Raw genomic sequence first — 25,121 nt, forward strand, 5'->3', positions numbered from 1 at the left:
CTGCACAACTTGCTGCAGATCCATTCACAACATGTGAGTAGGAGTGGGAAAAAAAGGCAGATGGTGCAAGTAATTTACAGCTGAGTTTTGGCAGGGCATAAGCAATGCAATAGAATAAAGGGCCAAGGAATGAGAGATTACACTGAATAGTCGAACTGGTTCACTAATGAGTTAAGATAAGTGAGGGAGGAAGGGGAGAAATCTGGGAGAGAGGAAAGAAGAAAGGAGGAAAGAGAGGAGGAAGGGAGGAAGAGAGGGAGTAGCCAGAGGAGAAAAGATGGTCTGGGAGGATACTGAGCCATGGAAGAATTAGAGTTCATGATAACAGCAAAGAATAAGTTTATAATAAGGAATATAAGGACTAGGATTAGATAAAATGATAAGTTTTGACAGGATAGAGAAATTACAGATTTCTTCATCATCGAATAGTTTGGGGTAATAGCGAAAGCAAAAGTTTGACCAGCCCTGTGTGAAGCTGAGTTAAAATGAAGAGCTTGAGGAACTAAGATGTATGGGTGTTTGCTATTTCCTTCTCCTTCTAGAGTTCTACGGGAAAAAGATAGTGGGTTTAGGGTCAGAGGGACCAGGCTCAAATTCAACTCTGCTACATATTGCCTTTGTGACTCTGGACAATCAATCAACAAGTAATTATAAAGTATTTACTATGTGTTAGGAACTAAGCTAAGTATAGGGGATACAAGTACAAAGAAATAATATCTACTCACAAGGAACTTGCATTCTAATGGGAGAGACAAGAAGTACATATAAAAATATATCTGACACAAATATGAAGTTAATAAGTACAAATATATGCAAACTAGTTAAAGTTTGGTCAGGGGACAAGGAAAAGCCATATGTTTAAGATAGTGGATGAGCTATGTCTTAAAAGAAGAAAGGGAGTCTAGAAAGAAGAATTAGGGAGGGAGAACATTCAAGACATAAGAGATAACCAGAACAAAAGCATGGAGGTCAAAGATGAAGTGTCAGGTAAAAGGTGAGTTGTGTCCAATAATTGACAGACAGACAGATAAATGAATGAATGAACGAACAAACAAATAAATAAATGAATAAAGAGAATGAAACCAGATTGCATAGGGTTTTAAAAGCTAAACACAATAATCTTAATAATCTTGTTCCTATTTCTTGCTCTATTTCTTGTCTCTATTTCTTGCTCTGGAATAGTAACCAAAACAATGATATTATTACTGGAAAGGGTATGATATCTACTGCCTTGTGTTTGTGACTGCTGTTCAACAGCACGTTCCATTTTTGTATGTATATGACATATTGTTTGGCACATAGCAGGTGTTTAACAAACGCATTCAAATCAATCAACTTTTATTCACTCTTGAAATATCAGGTAACCAAAGAATGTACAAAATGGTTGCAACTCAAAGAAAAATTGTAGTATAAATTAATACTATCCTTTCAATTATTTAATTTTGGGAATATCACATTGTGGCTTTCCTTTTTTATGTTAAAAACCTGTTTATTACAAATTCAGTTTACACCCATCAGATTGGCTATGATGACAGAAAAAGGAAAATGACAATGTTGGAGAGGGTGTGGGAAGATAGGTACATTAAATATACATTGTTGATATATAACCATTGTGGAAGGCAATGTGGAACTATACCCTCCAAATTCTAAAACTGTACATACCTTTTGACGAAGCAATACCAATACAAGGTCTACGCTTCAAAGAGAACAAAGAAAATGAAAAAGGACCTATATGTACAAAAATATTTATAGCACCTTTTTTTTGTGGTGGCCAAGAATTAGAAACTGAGGGAATGCCCATAAAATGGGGAATGGCTGACCAAGTTATGGTATATCAATGTGATAGAATACTACTATACTATAGGAAATTATAAAGGGGATTAGTTCAGAAAAACTTGAGAAGTATTATATAAACTAATGGAAAGTAAAATGAATAGAACCAGAGGAACAAATTACATAGTAATAGCAACATTTAAAGTTAATCAACTGTGAAAGACTTAGTAATTCTGATCAATACAAAGACCATCCACAATTCCAAAAGACTCATGATAAATATGCTACCCAATTTCAAATAGAGAATTGATGAGCTCTGAGTGCAGATTGAAGACTATTTCTTCCTCTCTCTCTCTTTTTTTAAGGAACATGGCTAAAGTGGAAACATATTGTACATGGCTTCTTTTGTGTGCTGAGTAGGCAGGGGGTGGAGGAAGGGAAAAAATTTGGAACTGAAAATAAAATAAAATTTTAAACAATTAAATTTTTAAAAATAATTTTCAAAAATCAGTTTAAAATAAAAGCTTACATTAAAACATTTCCTCAATTGATACCATAATAACAATTGAAACATTAAGTAAAAATTACTAGTTCATTTATGCCTTAAACTTCTATTTTAAAGAGAATAGTTACCTGATATCCATTTAGGTCAGTATAAAATCTTTTTTGACTGTTTAGGTCAGAAGAAATTCTCATTGCAATCTCACGGTTATATTCTCCTCTGATGTCCAAAATATTGGCAACTTCCACAGACTGACCTTCTATTCCTAAATTTGAAACAATATATTATAGCACATCAAAAAGTTTTGTATCATTTTTCTTTAAATAAAATACTGAATACCCTTCCAAATATTGATAACCATTTTAACCTCATGTTCTTCTTTAACCTGAAAATATTACTATATAATATAAAATCTCAATTATCAGAAAAAATTTTAATTCCATAGCACATGACTTAATAGAATACATGAATGAACTTCTTTCAAAGCATATACATATATGTGCATGTTTGTGCATATATGTGTGTAGAAATACACACATATGACTTGTAGTCTGGCCAAGAATCCACATCAATATAAATAAATTTACTGGTATAATAATGCTATCCTAAACTATAGCTATACAGTGTTTAAGTCATACAAAGGTATTCCTAATGAAATTGGTAATATGTTTTATTATATATTATCATTTTAAGGGGAATTTCATAATTTTCCCTTCTTAAATGCCAGGCCAGAAAAATGAGACAAGATTAGGAACAGATCAGTATCAAGAGTCCAGGAATCCTACATATTCCCCCTAGGGAGTAACAGTGTGAGCATAAAGTACAAAACAGTTCACATTATACAGAAGAAAGGGAGGGCTTCAGAAGCTGTAGATATACAGTCTTGACTCCACTAAGTTCAGCTATGGGTGGAATTAAAAAGGACCAAGCACACCTTCTGCACTCCTTCCCCATCCCCACCCCCAATATTAGGCATCATATTCCCAATATCCCAAAATCAGAGTCCTTGACTGTTTTCCTAAATTTTCTTCTTCATTTTCTTTGACCAGAAATCATGATTATAAGTAAGAAACAAAGCTAAAAGTGTTTGGGAAAGACAGCTTACACTAAATTTAAGTTCCAACTTTGTACCTTTGAAAAGAGGCAATAAGCATTTGGAAGATAAGTGTTATATATTTAAACTCAACTCATCCAATGCAGTTCACAAAGGACAATATTTTACAGTGTTTCTCAGGTGCCTAAGAGATGTTATTGTAGTGTGGATCATGGTCTCTCTTTCCAGTACATGACTGTATTATTTCAACCCTACAAATCCAGAATGTCAACAGGAAGCTAGGATTTCTAACTGTAAGCCACCAATATGCTGAAATTAAAATTCTTTTGCTTTGGAATATATTTTTTTTTCCGTACTAGTTCTTAGCATAGCACCTGGTGTTTAAAAAATGATTACTGAGTAAATGAGTCAGAAGGCTGAGAGCACAGCAAGGACTAAGGGATTTCAGAGAACTTTGCACAAAGGCCATCTTATTTTTTATTTTTTTTGGCAAGAATGTTTTATTGTTGGCACTTAAGTTTCAGGGTTGGGGCAAGCAAAAGCATCTTAATCATTTCAGGACTGGCTGGCTAGGCAATGCCATGTCTACTGACTAGGTACTTGCCCCATTCAGTCAGGAGCCCACTTGCAGGGTTACAAGTGTCATGAGGTTGCAAAGCCATATTTTTCTAAGATTAACTTTGCGGGGGCAGCTAGGTGGCTCAGTGGATAAAGCACTGGCCTTATATTCAAGAGGACCTGAGTTCAAATCTGGCCTCAGACATTTGGTACTAGCTGTGTAACCCTGGGCAAGTCACTTAACCCTCATTGCCACACCAAAAAAAAAAAAAAAAGATTAACTTTGTGATCTATCAATTGAGTTTCAACTTAGATACCAACATTTCCCCCCTTATTCCAGTAAAGCCCTGGTCTGTTTCTGGTTCTTGGAATCCTTACCTCTTTCAAGGTATAGCTCAAGCTCTACTTTCTCTATCAGGCCTTTCCAAATGCCCCCACATATTCCTGTTCTCCTTGTACTTTGTATTTTATTTGGACATTTTCAATATATATTTTGTATCTATCTGTGTATGTATTTGCCTTGAGTTGAATGTAAGCTCCTTAAGAGTAGGTAATATTTTATTTTTGTTGTCAGTGCCTAACATAGTGACTGGCAGAGAGCAGATAGTAAATAAATGCTTGATAAGTGAATTGAATTATAACAGGCTTCAGCTCTAATACCAGTCAGCTAACTCACAAATAAATTATCTTTCATTATAAGGTGTACAACTTAAAGATAGTAATTGGCTGAAAATATTTATTACCAATATCAGGGAAAAAATATTTACATCACATTTCTGATGTGCAAAAAGGTAACCAATGGAGTCAAAGTTGTGAAAAGGAAGGCCATCTATTTCTATTCCAAAGTAAAAAATACTTGCATTTCATTTTATTTTCATTTTCTAAAAGAAAGCTTTTTAAAGTGACAATGAAAATATGTCATCTTAAATAATTTCTGAAAATGAGTCAATTACATAAAAATGTTTAGTACAACATGATACTGTAGGGAAGTCATATTAAAAAACTAGCAATCAGACCCAATGGTCTAATGGATGCTTGGGCTTTTCATAATGCTGAGAAATTGAGAGGAAGCAGGTAGAGTGGAGAGAATGCTGAACTTAAAGTCACTGAAGACCTGGGTTAAAATTCCACACTCTTGGACTTTGTGACCTATATGATAAGTAAAGCTCATGTAAAGATCCCTGCAAACCCAGAAGAAACAATTACTACCCATTTGTTTTCGCTTTGGATTCTCTTAGTCAACAAAATTATCATTATGAAATATAATCGTAAGCATTAAAATAATTCTGATCCTCCTTTCTGGAATAAAACCCCAGAGGATGAAACTGAATGTTATTGGGCTTTCATCCAGCAGTGTGTTGCTTACTATAAAAAGGAGCATTGAAAGGACCTCACAATCTCTATGGGAATCCCCCTTCTCCTTTCATTCTGTGCTGGATCTCCTCTGTCTCAGTAGCAAAGACCTTTTGTGAGCATGTTCTCCCTAATTTATTCCTTCTCTTGATGTTTGTGATTTGGATATTGTTAAAACAGGTTTTTTATGTTACAGCTTTCAGAGAATAGTGAATGGCTTTCAGGAATGGTTAGGAGATACCTTGTTAAAAGGGAACTTTTTTTGGTATTATTATTATTATTATTATTGCTTTATTGTGTCAAATTCTACTACTACAGTGAACTCCTTGATGAAGAACATACTTTTACCAATGCAGGTCATAACAGCTTCTCTGAAAACTTAAAAGTCTTAGTTTTCTCAATAAATAATAAGAAAAGGACCTTGCATTCCCTACATCTCTCAGTCAATTGCTTGATGGTAAAGCCGTGGCCTGCTACAAAATGTCACTTTTACAAAGTGAGTATCTGTTGTTAACAATTATGCCATATGGCATATATGCATGAGAAAGGACCAACAAAAGAAAATTAAATGGCAAGCTGCATGAAAGAAGTTCATTTAAAAAAAATTAAATTATGAAGGAAAATGTGGCAGAGTTTTATTTTTGGAGATAATATAAAATTAACTTAAGTATTCCAATCTGTATCTAGTATTTTCCACTGTACCACATGAAACATATTTAGACCTACCTGTATTAACAAGTAAGGAAGGCCTTGATCACCTTGTTAAGATATTTGTGTGGGGCAGCCAGGTGGCGCAATGGATAGAGCACCGGCCCTGGAGTCAGGAGGACCTGAGTTCAAATGCGGCCTCAGACACTTAGCACTTACTAGCAGTGTGACCCTGGGCAAGTCACTTAACCCCAATTGCCTCACCAAAAAAAAAAAAAAAAAAGATATTTGTGTACTGGAGTTTTATTATTCTTTATAAAATCTGAGTTAGCATTCATATGGAAAATATCAAAGGAAAAAAGTTAAAGGCACCAAATATCAGAGGCTTTTGATTTTCACTTAAACCAATAATCCAGGCCAATTTCTAGGTACTGATTGATTCACATCAATATTAATATACTATCCTGCATATCTATGTAATTTTAAATTGATTCTTACTTTTTTTCATTTACACCTAAAAGCAGTTAAGGTCTCTCCATTTCTTTCTTTCTTTCTGTGCAGGGCAATGAGGGTTAAGTGACTTGCCCAGGGTTACACAGTTAGTAAGTGTTAAGTGGTTGAGGCTGGATTTGAACTCAGGTCCTCCTGAATCCAGGCCAGTATTTTATCCCCTGAGCCACCTAGCTGCCCTCCAATTATAACTTTCTAAATGAAAGGCAGCATAGTGTATAGAAGAGAATTAGTTTGGCTCTGTGACTGTGAGCAAGTCATTTAACCTTTTGGTGCCCCAGGAACTCAACAAAATTATAAAATGCAGAAAAATAAACTGCAATGGAAGAGGAAATTCCTTATGAGAAATTTCCTACAAAAGATATCCTGCCAAAGAAATGACAGGTCCAATAAAAACAAAACCAAAAAGCCCCAAAATTTCACAGGTAAGCCTAAAAGGCACATTAAGTCAGATTCTCCACATCCCCAGTTAGTCATCTTGAGTAGACTGGAAACATTCCAGCATCCCTCATGAGAGAAGTAGGATCTACTAATCTGGTGAAGCTCCAGAAGAGTAAGACTGGAAGTTTCCTGCCATATAGGCTAGTTTTTTGCTTTTTGGTTTTTTTCCCCCTTTTAATAAGCAAGGAAATTATCCCCCAAATTTATATAATCCAGCAACTCTTTTGCTACTTGTATTAGAAACATCTAGAGAGTTATGATGCTAAGTGTCTTGCTCAGTAACAGAACCAGTGAATGTCAGAAGGGAGAGTCAGATTTTCTCAAATGAAGCTGGCTCTCTTACTCCATTGATGCCTCTTTATTTCCTTACTATATGCTATCTCAAATTGTCATTTACATTTTGTAAACTCCTGGAGGAACCATTCTTTTTTTGTATTTACATTCTTAGAGTCTACTATAGCAGCTGACAAATAGTAGGCACTTAATGAATGCTTGATATTTTAAGCCTTTGAAAACAGACTATCATGTACCTTATTGCATTCCTACTTCTAAGTGTATCTATGTGTAGCCACCTCCCAGTGAAAAATGATGAAAATTCTTCATTATCTAATTAATAATGCAATAGTTCTGATCAGAAATGTTGAAGGTTTAAAGTAGGGCTGTGGCCTTGTGACAAGAGAAGGGTATGGATAGAAGAAATGTACATGTTTAACAGAAGAGAATCAGACACCAACTGGAAAAAAAGGAAGTGAGGGACAGCAAAGAATCAAGTTTAACTCTTAAGTTACAAACTGTGGCAACTGGAAGGATGGTATTACACTCAAAATAAAGAAATTTAGAGAAGATTTAGGGGGAAATGAGTTACGTTTTGAACATTTTCAGTTTGGGATGTAAGGTAAAAATGTTAATCAGGCAGTTGGCAATATAGGAACGGAGCTGAGGAAAGCAATTAGGGCTGGACATATAGATTTGGGAGTCGTTTCTGTAGCAATAATTGAAACCATAACATCTGATGAGATCACCAAAGTTTTCTTTGTACTGAGAGAAAAGGGTCTGGCATAGAGCTTTAATAGACACCCATAATTACAGGGCAAGAAATGGACAATGACCCAGCAAAGGAGCTGGAAAAGAACTGGGAATGGTACTAGGTGATAACAATTTTATAGGAAGCTCCCCCCACCCCCCAAAAAAAGAAAGACTTTCCAGGAGGAGAGGGGTGACTGTCAAAAACTGCAAACTGGGACAGCTAGGTAGTGCAGTGGATTCAGGAGGACCTGAGTTCAAATCCAGCCTCAGACACTTGACATTTACTAGCTGTGTGACCCTGGGCAAATCACTTAACCCTCACTGCCCTGAAAAATAAAATAGCTTAAAAAAGGGGAAAAAAACTGCAAACCTCAGACAGAACAGTTACAGTAGAAGGGTTGCACTGGAGCTAGACTTTAAAAAGAGTTATGCGTGGATGGTAAGGATGCAGAGGCAGTGAGAATAGATGTCTTTCTAGGAATATGCAGTGAAAGGGAAAACAGATAAAGTCGAATAAACTTGAGATAATGATAACATGCTATATAGACATCAGAAAGAGAAATAGAAAGATAGAAAGGAAGAGATTGAAAATGAAGGAAGCAAGAGAGAGGGAAGGATAAATAAAATGAGAGAGGGGAAAAAAAGAAATAGAATGTGAAGGGAAAAGATCAAGAGAGGAGAGAGAAGCAATGGCACAAGCAAATGATGGGCAGGAATAGAATCAAAACACAAAGAGTGGGAATAATCTTCAAAAAGCAAAGAACCCCTTCTTCCTCAAAGACTGCAACAAGACGTAAAAGAGTTTAGTGGTATGGAATAAAAAATATGAGGAAATTCATTCAATTTATCAAACATTTTTATTAAATGCCTACCATTTACTAGGGATAGAAAGATAAAAAGAAAACCATCTCTTTGCCCCTTAAGTGCTTACATATTACTGTAGGAATAACACATATACAGAAAAATAAATATAAAATAGTAACAGAAGAGAGAAAACGATTTGGTGGTGGGGTGGTGCTCTTGAAAAACCTCCTAAGATGGGGGTGGCAAATGAGCTAAACCTTGAAGGAGGTTAGAAATTGCAATTGTATAGACAAAAGGTGAAGAATGAGTGAATGGATTAAAAAAAAAGGATGGATGTGAAAGATGTTGTGGAAACAGAATCCATAAGATATGCCAAATGATTGGATATTGAGAGGAGAGGGAAGAGATAAAGAAAGGGAAGAATCTAGAATGAGTGATGCTATTAATCTAGTTGACCAAAAGAATGGTATTCAAAAGAATGATTGAAAAGAAATGATTCTAGGCATCTGGAGAAATGGGTTTCTGAAAAAATATGAGTTCTACTTTGAAAATACTTATAGTTTGAAATGCTAATGGGATGTCCAATGGGGAGTTGGCAAAGCAGGACTACAATTAAACCAGAAATAAAATGGTTAATTTTGATAACATGAAATTTAAAAGAGTTTGCATAAATAAAGCTAATGCTGCCAAAAAGAGAAGGTAAACAGGAAAATGAGGGAAAATATTTAAAGCAAGTTTCTGTGATAAAGGCCTCATTTTTCAGATACATAAGAGCTAAGCCAAATTTATAAAAATAAGAGTCATTCCCCAAATGATAAATGGTCAAAAGATACAAACAGGAAGTTTTCAGAAGAAATCAAAGCTATCAATAATCACTTGAAAACCTTCGCTAAATCACTACTGATTACAGAAATGCAAATTAAAACAATTCTGAGATACCAACTTACATCTATCAGATTGATTAACATGACAGGGAAAAAAAAAAGACAAATGCTGGAGGTGATGTGGATAAAATGAAATACTAATTCACTGTAATTATGAATTAGTCTAACTATTCTGGAGAACAATTTGGAAATATGCCCAAAGAGCTATAAAATTCTGTATACCCTTTGATCCAGCAATACCATTTACTAGGTCTGTATCTCCAAAGAGATAAAAGAAAGGGGAAAAGGACATAGAGGGGTGTGTGTGTGTGTGTGCGCATGCGCACACAAAAGTATACATAGCACCTTTTTTTTGTGGTGGTCAAGAATTAGAAATTAAGGGGATGCTCATCAACTGGAGAATGGTTGAACAAGTTGTGGCAATGATTGTGATGGAATACTATTGTGCTATAAAAATAACAAGCAGGATGCTTTCAGAAAAATGACAGAAGACTTATATGAACTAATAAAGTAAAGTGAAATAAGGAAGGCCAGAGGAACATTGTACACAGTAACAGCAATACTGAACAATGATCAACTGTGAATAACATTCTCAGCAATACAATGATGCAAAAAATTCTGAAGGGCATATGATGAAATATGCCATCCACCTCCAGAAAAAGAACTGATAGAATATGACTACAGAATGAAACATATTTTTAAAGTTTTTTTTTAAATTATGCTTGCATTTTTGGCCTTTGTTTTCTTCTGAAAGATGGCTAATATGGAAATGGCTTGTATGACTGCATGTATATAATCTACATCAAATCACTTGCCTGCTTGGAGAGGGGAAAGAAGAAGTGAGGGAGAGAATTTGGAACTCAAATTTTAAAAAAAGTAAATTTTTGAAATTGTTCACATGTAATTGAGAAAAAAGTAAATAAAAAGAAAAAATATTATAAGGACAATCAAGTATAATAGATTTAGCTATTCTGATCAAGACAATTCCATAGGACCCATGATGAAAAATGCTATCCACCTCCAGAGAGAAGTGATGATCTCTGAATGCAAGCTAAAACATACTTTACTACTTTTCTTTTTCTTGGGATTTGTTGTGCATGTTTTCCTTTGCAAAATGGATAATATGGAAATATGATTTGTATAACTTCATACGTACAATAGATATCATTGCTTGACTTCTCAATAGGTGGGGGAGGGCAGGAGGGGCGAAGAGAATGTGAACTCAAAATTTTAAAAAATGAATGTTACTGTTTAGAGACAATTGGGAAATATTTAATGAAATAAAAATATATCCAAAAAATAGTATAGATTATGACACTTTGATGTATTCTTATTCTTGCAATTTGTTCCTGTTGTTTTATAAATACTTCACAGGGGTTACACTCAAAAGTGCTGAGTTCTTTGCTTATTGAGGATACCAATGGAGTATCTGGATTATTGTGAAACTTATACGTGAGTTATCTCTTATTCACTAAATAAGTATTTGCAATTCAAAGCCTAATGTAATTCTTCTCTTTTATACTGAGATCAAGGATTCCCATAATGAATGTGCAGATTATTTTCAAAGATTTTCTAAAGAAGGAAAAGCAGGCCTGAGTAAACAGTTAATAATATTTTCTTAGTTACTTTTAAAATTATTTGGTATCAATTTTCCCTCAGATATCTCAAGTATCAATCCTGAAATGTCCTTAAAATGGTTATCTCTTTCAGCAAAGAACACCTTTGATTTTAGTTGGTCTAGTCCAGCTGTTCTTACTAGCTTTATTTTCTTTTGTGTCATTTCTACTTATGCAGCACAATGGGGACTGTACCGCTGAATTCTACATATTGAGGCTATCAAAGAATGTTAAGGGGTCCCTTGAACTTGTCTTTTTGAGTTGCCATATTTTCTAGAAACACTGGACGCAGAGGATGCAGCAGGCTCTGAATGTGTGAAGGACAAAGCTCCTCCTGAACTGACATAATATGTTGTTTGCATCCCAACCTGGACTCTCTGTGTGTCCTTGGTAGATGAGAAGGGTGCCAATAGGTTCTAACTAGGCTGAGAAATTGCTTGTGAAGCTGGGACCCTTGTAGATAAGCAGACCATCCTATCTTCATAGTCTAGGAGTTCCCAAAGGAAAAGAATGCAGCTTTTGCCATCACCTTGCTCCTCTCCTTCAGGAGAGATTGTGTCTTTTTCCTACCTTTCCTGCACCTTCCCCCTTGCCATGTCATGCCCCTTTAGGTGGAAATTTCTGGTAGCTCTTGCTCCTTTTGTCCTGCTGTTATAAAAATGAAAACTTCTGAATGGATTGTAAACTCTTTGGTTACACATGCATGTTCATTTCCCTTGTAATAAACCTAGTTTTCATGTTCCTTCATAAATTGTGACTATCTATTGACAAGGCCCTACTGTCACTGATGAAAAAAATTTATAAATAGCTATTAAAATCTTTTACATTTGTGTTTATTTGTTGTTCTTCGATTTAATCCTCATATGCTTTGGGGATAATCTGGTTTTACTGGATCTCTTGTCAAGCTTTCTATAAACTTACTTTTTTCTTTCTAGTATTCCTTACTGTATTATAAAGTGACATTGCTCAATATTCTAAACACCGATGCCTTTGACTACTATACATCTCTGTTTGAAAAGATCAAGTGTCTTTTGAATGTCGATTCTCATTTGGTCATGTTATAGTGATGTATTTATACTGGTTAAACTTTCAGAGGAAAAAAATAAGGACAATCTGTCTTAAGATGTGGTCTTTAATTCATTTCCTAAAGCATAAATTTCTCATCTTTCTTCTTTTTTCTAATTCTTTAATGATGTTGGCCTTTGATCAACAAGTTGATGGTCTGACTGTATACAGAAAGCATATTTGGAAATTATTTTTCACATTGATAACCAGTTGATTCTGTATGCTAAATAAATATATAATATGATTTTAAAGAAGGACCTTACTGAGAAATTGCTATTGTGTTCAAATTTCCAACATGTACTAATGTCAATGTTAACACATACTTAAATCAGTGAGACTTTAGGAATGTGTACAAGCAAAATGTGTTCAAGGTAGAAGGCTCAGTAACATAATTATCATCAGTAAAATGAAGTTGGACTTGATTTCTAAGATGTCCTAGAATAAACTCTATATAAGCTATTACACAGAATGAAATTAATAGTTTATAAAACCACTGGATTATAATATCTACATAGAAACTTTTTTTAACAGAAAATGAAACCTGAAAGGGACTTTTAATCTTATTTTGGGCCTTATTCCAATTTCTTCATTTTACATATAAGGAAATTGAGGTCCAGAAAGGTTAAAAGATTTGCCCAATGGGCAGCTAGGTGGCACAGTGGATAGAGCACTGGCCCTGGATTCAGGAGGACCTGAGTTCAAATCCAGCCTCAGACACTTAACACTAGCTGTGTGACCCTGGGCAAGTCACTTAACCGACTCACTTTAAAAAAAAAAAAGATTTGCCCAAGGTCACATAATTAAGTCAGTAGTAGAGCAAGGACTGCCAAATATCCTCATTTTCAACTTTTTTTGTAGAATTCTATTAGTGAAAATCATTTTAAGTCTATGATGTTTCCCCAAAGCCAAGGATCACAGATTAATTAATTTCAAAAATCACATTGAAATTGATATTGTAGAAAAATTTTGCATGTGCTCTTTCATTGCTAAATACTTCTATGTATTGGAATTACCCAATCATTTCAACCAAAAGTCACTGAAACAGTTCATTACATTTTGCCTTCAAGCTACTTGTTTTCTTTCAGGAAATTCATCACAAGTACTGTTTTTATAATATGTTAGTAAGAGATAAGGCAGAAATATTTAGAAATTTTCTCCTAAGGGTAGCAGTGGGATGATAACTACTACCATAATTTATACTCACAAAAAATATCTGGCTTGGAGAAAACTTGAAGACATACATCATAATAGATCTGAGGCTTGAACCCTTTTGTCAGCATTTGAAAATATACATAAAAGACTGGTAACCCATAGCAACCTAAAACTTCAAGGCAACTTGATGTCAGAAACTAGGGCACCCAGTGAAATAATTACAGCTCCAAAGAAAAATGAAAGCATAGCTAGCAAATGTCACTTACAAATCACAGTGTTGATGTAAATTAAGTGCTTCTCTAGGTAGGTACAATATCAATTCTAACAAAAAACGATACAGAGACTTTCTAAATGGATTAAGGACTATAATTCTAACTCTGAGGTTATAGAAAGGAAGTACAACATTTGTATGACATTGAGGATGTTAGAAGGAAAGTACAACATTTTTATAACATGTAAAGCTGCAATTTGGAGGAAAAGTTAATTTTTTACTTTTTTTTTTTCACCAGGAATTCATGGTGCCTACAAATTCAATAATTTAATAAATGCAAAACTGTTTTGGAAAAAAGAAGTTAAAAGCAGCTGGATGGTGTGATACACAGAATCTAGATTTAGGAAGAAGTAAGTGCAAGACCTGCCTCAGACACTAGTAGTGTGACCCCAGGTAAGCCACTTCATACTCCTTAGCATCTGCTTCCTTAACTATACAATGAAAATAATTATTACCAAATATTTCAGAGTTGCTGTGAGGATCAAATGAAATAACACATGTAAAGTCCTTTGCAAACCATAAAGCATCATATGTATGCATGTGTGTGTATATACACATACATACACACATATGTATATACTGCAAATATCTATATAAACTATTCAATCTAACAGAAGGAAAAGTACACTAAAGTCTCCCCAACAACGCTGCTCAGATATGACTTTAACTCTACTGTATATAAACCATCCTAGAAATCTAATAAAGGAGAGGATGAAGAACTTTCAGTGCCTTAAGTTTTAAGAGCTTTGAAATTATAATTATTAACTATACATATAACTTTACCTTTATGAAGCATAATCACATACATGCTGAACCAAGTAAGGTAAGATAATACTCTCAACCAAGCTGGGTAAGTAAAATTTCTCTTCTCAATTTTAAGAATAAGAATGATAGGGGCAGCTAGGTGGCACAGTGGATAGAGCACCAGCCCTGGATTCAGGAGGACCTGAGTTCAAATCCGGCCCCAGACACTTAACACTTACTAGCTGACGCTGGGCAAGTCTCTTAACCCCAATTGCCCTGCCAAAAAAAAAAAAAAAGATAGCTGACTTTTATTTGGTGATTTAAGGTCTCCAAAGCAGTCTATTATGCCATTTGGGGCAGCTAGATGGTGCAGTAGACACAGCAAGGTCCCTGAAGTTAGGAAGACCTGAGTTCAAATCACACTCCATATACTTACTGTGTGACCCTGGACAAGTTACTTATCCCCAATTCCCTTAAACATCTGGGATCATCTCCAGTTGTCCTGGAGATGTGTGTGTATGTATGTGTGTGTGTATCTTGCCACTGGACCCAGATGTCTCTGGAGGAGAGAATGAGGTTGGTAACTTTGCACAGCCCTCCCTTATTTAAATCCAATTCACCGTAAGTCATGACATCACCTCCCAATGTCATGGTCATCTTCAAGAAGGAAGGAATAACAACAACAACATCATTCCATTTTATCTGTTCACTTAACTTATGAAACTGATACTAAAATTAAACAAAGCCTCAGAAATAATTAAGAGTTAAGTAACCAGCCCAAGATTCAATTCAATTCAATCCAAACTTATGCTAATGACCTTCTATATTCAATGATCACATAGCAGCTGGGCTGGGAGCCCACATGTTTTTCAGAACATGAGGGAGGGAAAAGGGAAAATAAGAGGGTTTAAAAAAAAACTTTAAAAGGATTTTCAAAAGTATTTTTTATTTTGGGGTAAAAATATAGTATGGGAAATAAACTATATGAAATTTATTTAAAGAATATTTTATGTTTCAATGATTCTAATTCTATTAAAATGTTTTAAATTGAAATAGATTAGAAAGGCTTAGTTACTTATTAAAGATAAATTATTTATATTATGAACTTTTTCCATTTATTATTCTTTCTGCCAGGAAAGGTGATCCATCTATTGCCAACTTATTATTAACTGAATTAGGAACATAATAAAATTTTATTTCAGAATTTTAAAATGATAAACTATTTTTCCCTGGCTTAGAAAGTCAGTGTCAATAATAAAATGGCTCCACTTATTCAAAGAATTTCATTAGATCATAGATTTAGAGTTGGAAGAGACCTTAGAGATCTAGTTTCCATCTGATTTTTTTTTCCTCTCCATCTGATTTTATCAATGAGCAAACTGAGGCTCGGAAAGAAGTGACTTGGCGAAGGCCACACAGGGAATAAGTTGGCATTGCCTAGACATGAACCCACCTCTTCTAACTCCAAATCTATGCTTTTTCACCTTATCACCAAGCACAAAAATATTTGTTTCATAGCCCAAATATTTTGGGAAACAGCTTTAGTGTATTCTTACCCTGAACATTATAAAGTCGCACGTTGTGTTTCAAATTAGGAAAGAGACATGTAACTTCTGAATAAATCCTTCCATGTGTCACTCTGATAAAAGGTGGATCAGCAGAAATGTAGGGCTGAAGGAAGAAAATTAAATTTGTGAAAAATCTTTAACCTTTTGTAATTTTCCAAGAAAATTACAAAATATATTCTTATATTCTAAGAAAAATTCTTTCTTCTAAAGCCACAAACCACAGTTGCTTACCAAATTAGCGTGATTCTGTAAAGATGTATTGTTTCCTACCATTATAACAGGTGGCACATCAGGTTAACCATATAGATTGTTAAAGGCTTTTACCTCTGCCTCATTTGTCTTGAGGTGGGTAAGCTATATGACAGGGCATGTGCCTACCTTCCTGGGCCTCTACCACATACTTACAACTAAGGGTACCCAAACAGAGAGAATGGCCCTTAAAAATTTTTCATTTCTGCTTGTGAACCAGACTGGGAAAAAGTTAGATGAGAGCTGGTCTTAAAAGTCAGAAGCAGCAGGGAGAGCGCTTACACCAACTGTTAAGGATCACTTGAAAAAGCTATCTCATTGGTATGTAATATGAGTTTTTCCAAAGATGGAAAAGCTATTTCTCCTTGTCAGTTATTAATCATTAGGAGTCAGATGAAAGGTTAAGAACAGCTACTATGAGACTGCCAAGACACTGACATAGAAAGGGTAGGTTTAAATAATAGTATTTTATGAAAGTATGAAAAGAAGATGAGTTGGCTGACCATCTATGTACCAGAATTTTGGAGTTTACTTTAAAAGATGAGATAATACTAAGAAAGCATAGTATAGTAGGAAAAACAACAACAACAAAACACTGGTTTGGGAATCAGAGGATCAGAATTCAAGTACCACCTCTGGTGCTTAACTGTTGTGTGACCTGAGGGAAGTCACTTAATTTCTCTGGGCCTTAGTTTTCTTCATCTGCAAAATGATGGAGTTGAACTAGATGACCTCTAAGGTCCTTTCCAGCTCTGGATCTATGATCCGTTGAGGGGGAAATGTCAGGCTAAGTGTTAGGAAACTGTTGTCCCATTAGCCACGTGAGCCTTTGGCCATTCAACTTCCTTGACCCTCAGTCTCTCCATCTGAAAAATGGAGACAAAACCCACTCTACCCATATGCTGCTCTAAGGGTCCAGTGGAACAAGGTCTATGAAAGTGTATTATACTGAGCAGGGGAGTGAGTGAGCCTTACTCGCAGCAGAATTGGCTCAAAGAAGGAATAACATACACACACAATTGGGTATAATATATTTTGCTCTGAGGGAAAGTGGGAGGGGAAGGGGATAAGGGGGCAGTAAAAAGCAAAACACTTTTGAGGAGGGATAGGGTGAAAGAAGAAAAATAGAGTAAATATCAAGGGGAGGGAATAGGATGGAGGGTAATACAGTTAGCAATAGTAACTGTGAAACAAATGATGAGCAGGATGCTATCAGGACATATGAAAAATGCAAATCATCAACAGAGAAAGAACTGATGGTATCTGAATACAGATTGAAGTGTAATTTTATTTGTTAATTCCTCTTTCTAAAGTTATTTTGTCTGTTTTCTTTCACAACCTATTGTGAAGATGTTTTTCATGACTACATATGTATGACTTATATTGAATTGCTTGATTTCTTAGGGAGTGTTGAGGAGGGAGGGAAGAAGAAAATTTGGAATACATAGTTTTAAAAAATCAATGTGAAAAAAAAAAGTCCTATACTTCTATAGTGATACAGGTATTATTTACCTCAAAGACCATACCTAAGGAGAAATTTTCAAGAAGACTTGAAAAAATTAGAACCACTAATGACCTTTCTAAAATATGATGTCCCAAACTGAATAAAATATATTAGATGTTATTTGGCAATAGTCCAGCAGGACCATAACCTTTCTTAGTTTTGGACCCATAAATGGATGGAGTGAAAAAATTTTCCAGTCAAAGACAACTTAGAAGGTTAGCAGGAAAGGTCTGTTACACTTGGGTGTGAGTGGAACACAGTCCAGCCCAGGCTTCACCAGCACAGACCACACCCCATCAAACCAGAAGCAGGCCTTGGGGGTGACTGAATAAGCAGCTGCAGCTTCTAGAGCTCTTAGTCCACAGACAGTAAAGGGACTGAACAAATGATCAGAAGATCAAAGGAGCCTCATTACTGGCACTGCGGACAGTATTCTGTTTCTTTGCCCATACCCAGACGAGGTTGCAGTACTGGGTAGCAGTCCCAGGGCAAGGAGAAACACTAGCATATGAGAGCTTGCAGTTGCTATGGAGCAGAGACCTTGGTCAAAGTTTTGGGTCACTCACAGACCAGAGCACAGTCCAGGAGAGTAGCAAACACACCTCTCCTTAGGCCATACCATTTTGGAAGAACTGAAAGCTTCTAGGTCCCTGAAGTATCTCTAAAAAACAGCTGCACAAAACCACCTGAAGCTTGGGACAGTGCACCCTCCACTCTGGACGTAGAGCCCTACTTTAACAAAGAGTTTAAAAAGTCAACAAATAGGCTGGGAAAATGAGAAAATAAGAGAAAAAAATTCTGACCATAAAAAATGACTATGATGACAAGGAAGATCAAAACATGCATTCAGAAGAAGGTAACAAAGTCAAAGTTCTTACAATCCAAAGCCTCTAAGAAATTGATCTCAGGCCATGGAAGAACTCAAAAAGGATTCTGAAAATAAAGTTTGAGTTGGAGGAAAAACTGGGAAGAGAAATGAGAGTGATGCAAGAAAATCATGAAAAAAGTCAACAGTTTAGTAAAGGAGACACAAAAAAATGACTGAAGAAAATAACACCTTAAAAAACAGACTAGGCCAAATGGTAAAAGAGGTACAAAAAGCCAATGAGGAGAAAAATGCCTTGAAAAGCAGAGTCGGCCAAATGGAAAAAGAGGCACAAAAATTCACTGAAGGAAAACTGAGCGTATTCCTTCAGGAAGAAAAATGGATTTTCAATGAAATAGAAGACTTTCAAGCATTCTTGATGAAAAGAACAGAGCTGAAAGAAAATTTTACTTGCAAATTCAAGACTCAAGAGAAGCATCAAAAGATAAACAGAAAAGAGAAATCACAAGGGACTTAAGGTTAAACTGTTTACATCCCTACAAAGAAAGATAATACTTGTAAAAAAAAAAAAAGAAGGATAATACTTGTAACTCAAAAGAACTTTCTCATTATTAGGGCAGTTGGAAAGAGTATATATAGACAGAGGGACACAGGTGTCTTGAATATGATGGGACAATTATCTAAAAAATAAAATTGGTAAGAAAGAGGAATGGACTTGGAGAGGGGGAAAAAGAGAGGAGATAAGGGTGGGGAGGGGGCAGGTGTGTGTGACAGAAGGTAGGGCAGATTGGGTGAGGGGGTATTCAGAAACAAAACACTTTTGAGGGAGAGGATGAAAGGAAAGAGACTAGAATAAATGAGGAGGGCAAAACAGGATGGAGGGAAATACAGTTACCAATACTAAGTGTGAAAAAAAATTTTGAAGCAAGCTTCAATGATAAAGGTTTCATTTCTCAAACATAAAGAGAATTGATAATAATCAAAATTATAAAAATAAGAGCCATTCCCCAGTTAATAAATGATCAAAAGAAGTGAACAGTTTTCAGATGAAGTAATCAAAGCTATCTGTAGCCGTATGAAAAAAAAAATGCTCTTAGTATTGATTGGAGAGATGCAAATCAAAACAATTCTGGGGTATTATTCTAATATCTTTTAGACTGGTTAATAGAACAGAAGAGAAAAATGACAAATATTGCAGGGAAGCGAGGAAAATGAGACATTAATGTACTGTTGGTGGAGTTGTAAAAAGATTCAACCAATCTGTAGAGCAATTTGGCTATGCCCAAAGGATTATAAAACCATGCATACTCTTTGACCAAGCAATACCACTACTAGGTTTGCATCCAAAAAGAGATTAAAAAAAAAAACAAAAACAAAAAGGAAAAGGATGTAAGTATACAAAAATATTTGAGGGGATGCCTATCAATTGAGGAACTGCTTAATAAACTGTGGCGTGTGATCATGTCTGAATGCTACTGTTCTATAAGAAATGATGAACAGAATGCTCTCAGAAAAACCTGGAAGACAACAAGAGCTGATGCAAGTGAAATGTACTATGTACAAAGTAACAGCAATATTGCAAGATGATCAGCTGTGAATAACTTAGCTATTCTCAGTGATATAATGATCCAAGACAACTCCAAAGGACTTATGATGAAAAATTCTATCCATCCCCAGAGAAAGAACTGATGGTGTCTGAATATAGGTTGAAGTACACTTTTTTTTAACTTCATTTTTCTGGAGCTTTTTTTTTTGGTGGTGGGCAGTGGGCAGTTGGGGGGGTTAAGCGGTGGTGTCTGTTTTCTTTTACAACATGACTAATACGGAAATGTTTTGCAAGACTATACATGTATAACCCTTATCAAATTGCTTGACTTCTAAAGGAGGGGGGGAGAGATAGAATTTGGAACTCAAAGTCTTAAAAATGAAATTAAAAACTATTTTTACATGTAACAAGAGAAAATTTTCATAAACAAACATGTATATATGTATAAAAACCTTGGACAATATTGGCCCTTCTTTACCCTTGCAGGACCTCCATAATCTTTCAAAAATCACTGACAATATCTCACTTATGATAAAATGTTTCAATTCCTGTGGATGTAGTTCTACTTTGTGACTTAAATTAATCAAGAGCAGCTCAAGAGCAGCAAGGAGCAAGCTTCCTCTGTATTCATCAATAAATAGGTATTAAGTGCCTATTGTAGGCAGACACTGTGTTAAGCACTGAAAATAGAAAGACAAAAGTGAAATATTCCTTGACCTCAATTTGTTTACATTTTAATAGAAAAGAAAACATGTAAGTAAAAATGGAATATATATATATGCACACACACATTATTTATATATATATATATATATATATATGTATGTATGTATGTATATAATGAATACAAAGGCACCAACTTCCTATTAGTATTTTTGTCCTAATCTAAATATAACTTGTTTTTAACAGAAAATAAAAACAAAATGAGTCTGAATATTCCATTTCCCTACAATCAATTATCATTGTCCCAACCACCTAAAGTATCATTCCTGTATTTCCCCTTTTATTCTCTGTCCTTAAACTCCAAAACAGTTTTGACTTTTAATTGTGCAAGGGGGGGGGGGGGGCATGGCAGAGAAACAAGTAGAATTAAGTGAATTGCCCATGGTCACAGAACAAACGTCTGAAGTCAGATTTGAACATAGGTCATCCTGACTCCAGGACTGGTGCTCTATCCACTGTGCCAACTAGACGCCCTCAAAATAGCTTTTTAAAAATTTCTCTTTGCTATCTTTAGTTTTACTCAGTCTCAGTTCATTTTGAACTTTGGTAATCCTGACACTATTATTTTTTTAAATGAATGAATGAATGCTAGGTGGCATAATGGTTAGAATGCTGGACTTGGAATCAAGAAGAACTAAAGACCTGAGTTCAAATCCAGCCTCAGATAGTTGCTGGCAGGGTGGCCCTATGTGCTTCAGTTCTCTTATCTGTCAAATGTTGATAATAATGGTTGCTTTGAGGGTAAATGAGGTAATATTTACAAATATAAAAACTATTATTGTTGTTACTATTAACATTATTCTACTTTTGGATTCATCCTGTTAATCTGCTCTTGCTTCTATCTTCTGTAGACAGCTTTTTAAAAATCTAAACTGATGAGATCCCGAACCATTTACATTGGTTGCTAATGCTGCTCCCTTTTTCTCTTTTTCAAAATCAAGAGTTCCTTGTGCAACCCACATTGGTCTCCTTGCTATTTCTCCTTTTTCCTTTGAGTCTTCTAAATTTCATTCTTAGGGAATCTCACATCCTTCCTTGGCTGAATTCATTTGTAGAATTTTAGGTCACATTCTTTTTCTGAACCCTGAAATCTATTCTCCCGAAATCTAAGGTAAATGTAATTATGTCAGGCTTTTTTCACCTACTTTATCCCCAAATTTTCAAGTGGAATAGTTATTTATTTCCAAGATTCATAGGATTTTCACTAAAGCAACCAGTTCCTACTTGCTAGAAGGATCACGTGCAGAATAAAGTAGCCCTTGCTGGTTCCTCTACCTTTTTAAAGTATAAAATTATTATTTAGGCCATAAAGAAATAATTAGATGTTCTGTTCTGTTCTGGTAGAAAGCCAGCAGATGTCTGAATAATTTATAATCTCCATTACTAGTCCATTAGTCAGGCAACATCTTTTACTATGTGCCAATCACTGTGTTAAGGTGCTGGGGACATAAAGTAAACAAGCAAAAAAAAGTCCCTGCTGTCAAGGACTACTACAATTCCAGGCCTCTAGGCTATACATGGGGTCTGATTCCTGAAATTCCCATCTATGGCTTCTTTTTGTTTAGGTGGTTTGTAATATAATCCACTTCTAATTCTACCTCCACTGACCTTGACTTAGTTTATTTCCCTTGGTTACTTCTATACTTACACCATTCTCCTGTCTCCACTTTTTCCCCCATCTTGTTACTTATTAATAATACATACTTTTTCAGTGTCCTATCCCAGGCATGGATTGATTATATCCTATGCATTTTTTCAATATACTACTCTATTTCCTTAACATTAAAGAAGAAGATCGCTCTGGTAGTAGTATGAAGGATAAACTGTAGCATGAGAGATTATAGGCTGGAAGTGCATTGCATCAAAAAAACTGGAACTGGGGCAGCTAGGTGGCACAGTGGATAAAGCACCGGCCCTGGATTCAGAAGGACCTGAAATCAAATCAGGGCTTCAGACACTAGCAGTGTGACCCTAGGCAAGTCACTTAACCCTCATTGCCCTATTAAAAAAAACAAAAACAAAAACAAATTCTCTTTGGGGCAGCTAGGTGGCACAGTGGATAAAGCACCAGCTCTGGATTCAGGAGGACCTGAGTTCAAATCCGGCCTTAAACACTTAACACTTACTAGCTATGTGACTCTGGGCAAGTCACTTGACCCTCACTGCCCCACCAAAAACAAACAAATGAACAAAGGAAAAATTAAAAAAACAAAACAAAAACTGGAACTACAACAAACTAACCTATATGGCCAAGCTTTGTGTTCCTTTAAACAAAAGTTCTCTTTACTAATTTTTTTTCTGATCTTATATACCAAGTAGGAACATTTCCATACAAATAATAAACCATAATTCTCCATTTTGTGTTGCTTGTTTTAAAATATTCATATATAGAGATAGATTTAAAAATAATCACACAGAGAGACACAATAAATTCTATACAATTACTAGAGAGAAATTATCACTTCTCTTTCAAAGGGTAGGTAGGAAAATTCATCACAAGAGTTATGGAGACAGAGTTGGTGAGTGCTTTGATAAAAGGTATTTTTGGAATAATTTTATTTTACAATGTTGTAGCTTGTATAAACTATTCTATATTTGCTTTACTCTACATTAGTTCATACTGCCAAGGATTCTCTATTATTATCTCTTACATAATTTCATAAAGTTCAACAAAAGTACATTACAGGTGCAGCTAGGTGGTACAGTGGATAAGGCATCGGCCCTGGATTCAGGAGGACTTGAGTTCAAATCTGACCTCAGACACTTGACACTTACTAGCTGTGTGACCCTGGGCAAGTCACATAACCCTCACTGCCCCACAAAAAAGGGAAAAAAACAGTACATTACATTCATATACCACAATTTGTTCAGTCATTCCCCAACCAAGAGGCAATCTAAGGCTACCCTTTAGATTCTAGTCCTTTTTCTTCCCCTCTTCCTGCTCCTCTTTTTTAATACTCCTTTCAGGATCAAGAAGTTGGCTTTCCTTATAACTCTTCCCTCCCCAGCATTATCCTTCCTCTTAATCCCTCTCCCCTACTCCCATCTCCACTTATTTGGGAGGTCTAGATTTTGAGTGTGGCATTTCTGGGATTTTTTTATTTTGAGATTCCTTTTAGGAGGTAATCACAGGATGTTTCCTTTATTTACTTTGCTCTCTGGCTCTAATCAATCTGAATTTTAATTTATGATTTATTAAATTATCTCTCCATGATCTGTTTTCTATGTCATTAGAAAAATTATCAACTTACATTTCTTCTACTTTTTGTAATCTTTTGATTTTTATTCCCTTATACGTTTTGCTGTCTCAAAGAGTCACTGGGGTTTTTTTAGCTTGTTTTTTGGTTTCTTCTAGTTCTCAGGAAATCCGTTTTCTGGGTACATTCTACCGTTTTTTCTTTTAAGATACTTATTCTCCTTCATATTCTTTCCTCAGAAGCTTTGATTTCATTTCATAATCTCTCCATTTATTCTAGATATACATGTAGTCTTTATGGAAAATCCATTTTTTCCTTTGAATTTCTGCTTGCAGTTGTTAATAGGGTCCTTTTTATTATAATTCTTGATACTAGATGGTATTTTCCTTGATTTATTCAACTCTCTAGCTTTATTTTCTGGACTGAGACTTTGTGTCAGAGGCAGGCAATCCCTATTTTTCTTTTATGTGAGGTTCAGTGAGTAGCCACTCTCTGCCTGCTTTATTTAGCTTGTTGAGCTGACATAAGCATTGCCTAGACCTTGGGTTGGGATTCCTCTGGATCTTTGACATCCAGAGTGTGGAATATTTAGGGTCTTCTATGGTGTCTCAGGACAGAATAACAGGGACCTGGGCTGCCTAGGACTGAGCACTGTGGCTGATTGCCACTACACTGATCAGTATCTACTCTTGCTCCCTGGGGCAAAAGAAAAAAATATATATTCTTCTAATTATAAACCAACTAGAAAAAGTAACCATTAAGAAAATATTGAGGGGCAGCTAGGTGGCTCAGTGGATAAAGCACTGGCCTTATATTCAAGAGGACCTGAGTTCAAATCCAGCCTCAGACACTTGACACTAGCTGTGTGACCTTGGCCAAGTCACTTAACCCTCACTGACCCACAAAAATTAAAAATTTAAAAAAAAAAGAAAATATTGACACTACCACTTAAAATCTACTGCACAGTTTAGTAACTTTCACTAAGGTTTAGTCATTGTATTTCCCAGAGAATTTGGAGTGTTGCCCTTTTTTCTTATCCTTCATGCCCTTTCAAATTTTCAACATTACTTTTTACTATTCAAATCTATATTTTACTCTACTACATTA

The 25,121-nt window shown here is 35.4% G+C and overlaps 1 protein-coding gene across 1 annotated transcript in view; it reads right to left on the reverse strand.

Moving 5' to 3' along the window:
• Positions 1-25,121, reverse strand: part of MAN2A1 (mannosidase alpha class 2A member 1) — a 205,799-nt gene that overhangs the window by 18,628 nt on the left and 162,050 nt on the right. The window contains exons 16-17 of the mRNA XM_044003273.1: positions 15,958-16,072; positions 2,407-2,540 (exon numbers count right to left, since the gene is read on the reverse strand). Of these exons, the coding sequence (XP_043859208.1) occupies positions 2,407-2,540; positions 15,958-16,072 (249 nt within the window). The remainder of the gene's footprint in view (positions 1-2,406; positions 2,541-15,957; positions 16,073-25,121) is intronic.

Source organism: Dromiciops gliroides, chromosome 1 (assembly GCF_019393635.1).
Source record: "Dromiciops gliroides isolate mDroGli1 chromosome 1, mDroGli1.pri, whole genome shotgun sequence".
NCBI lineage: Eukaryota > Metazoa > Chordata > Mammalia > Microbiotheria > Microbiotheriidae > Dromiciops > Dromiciops gliroides.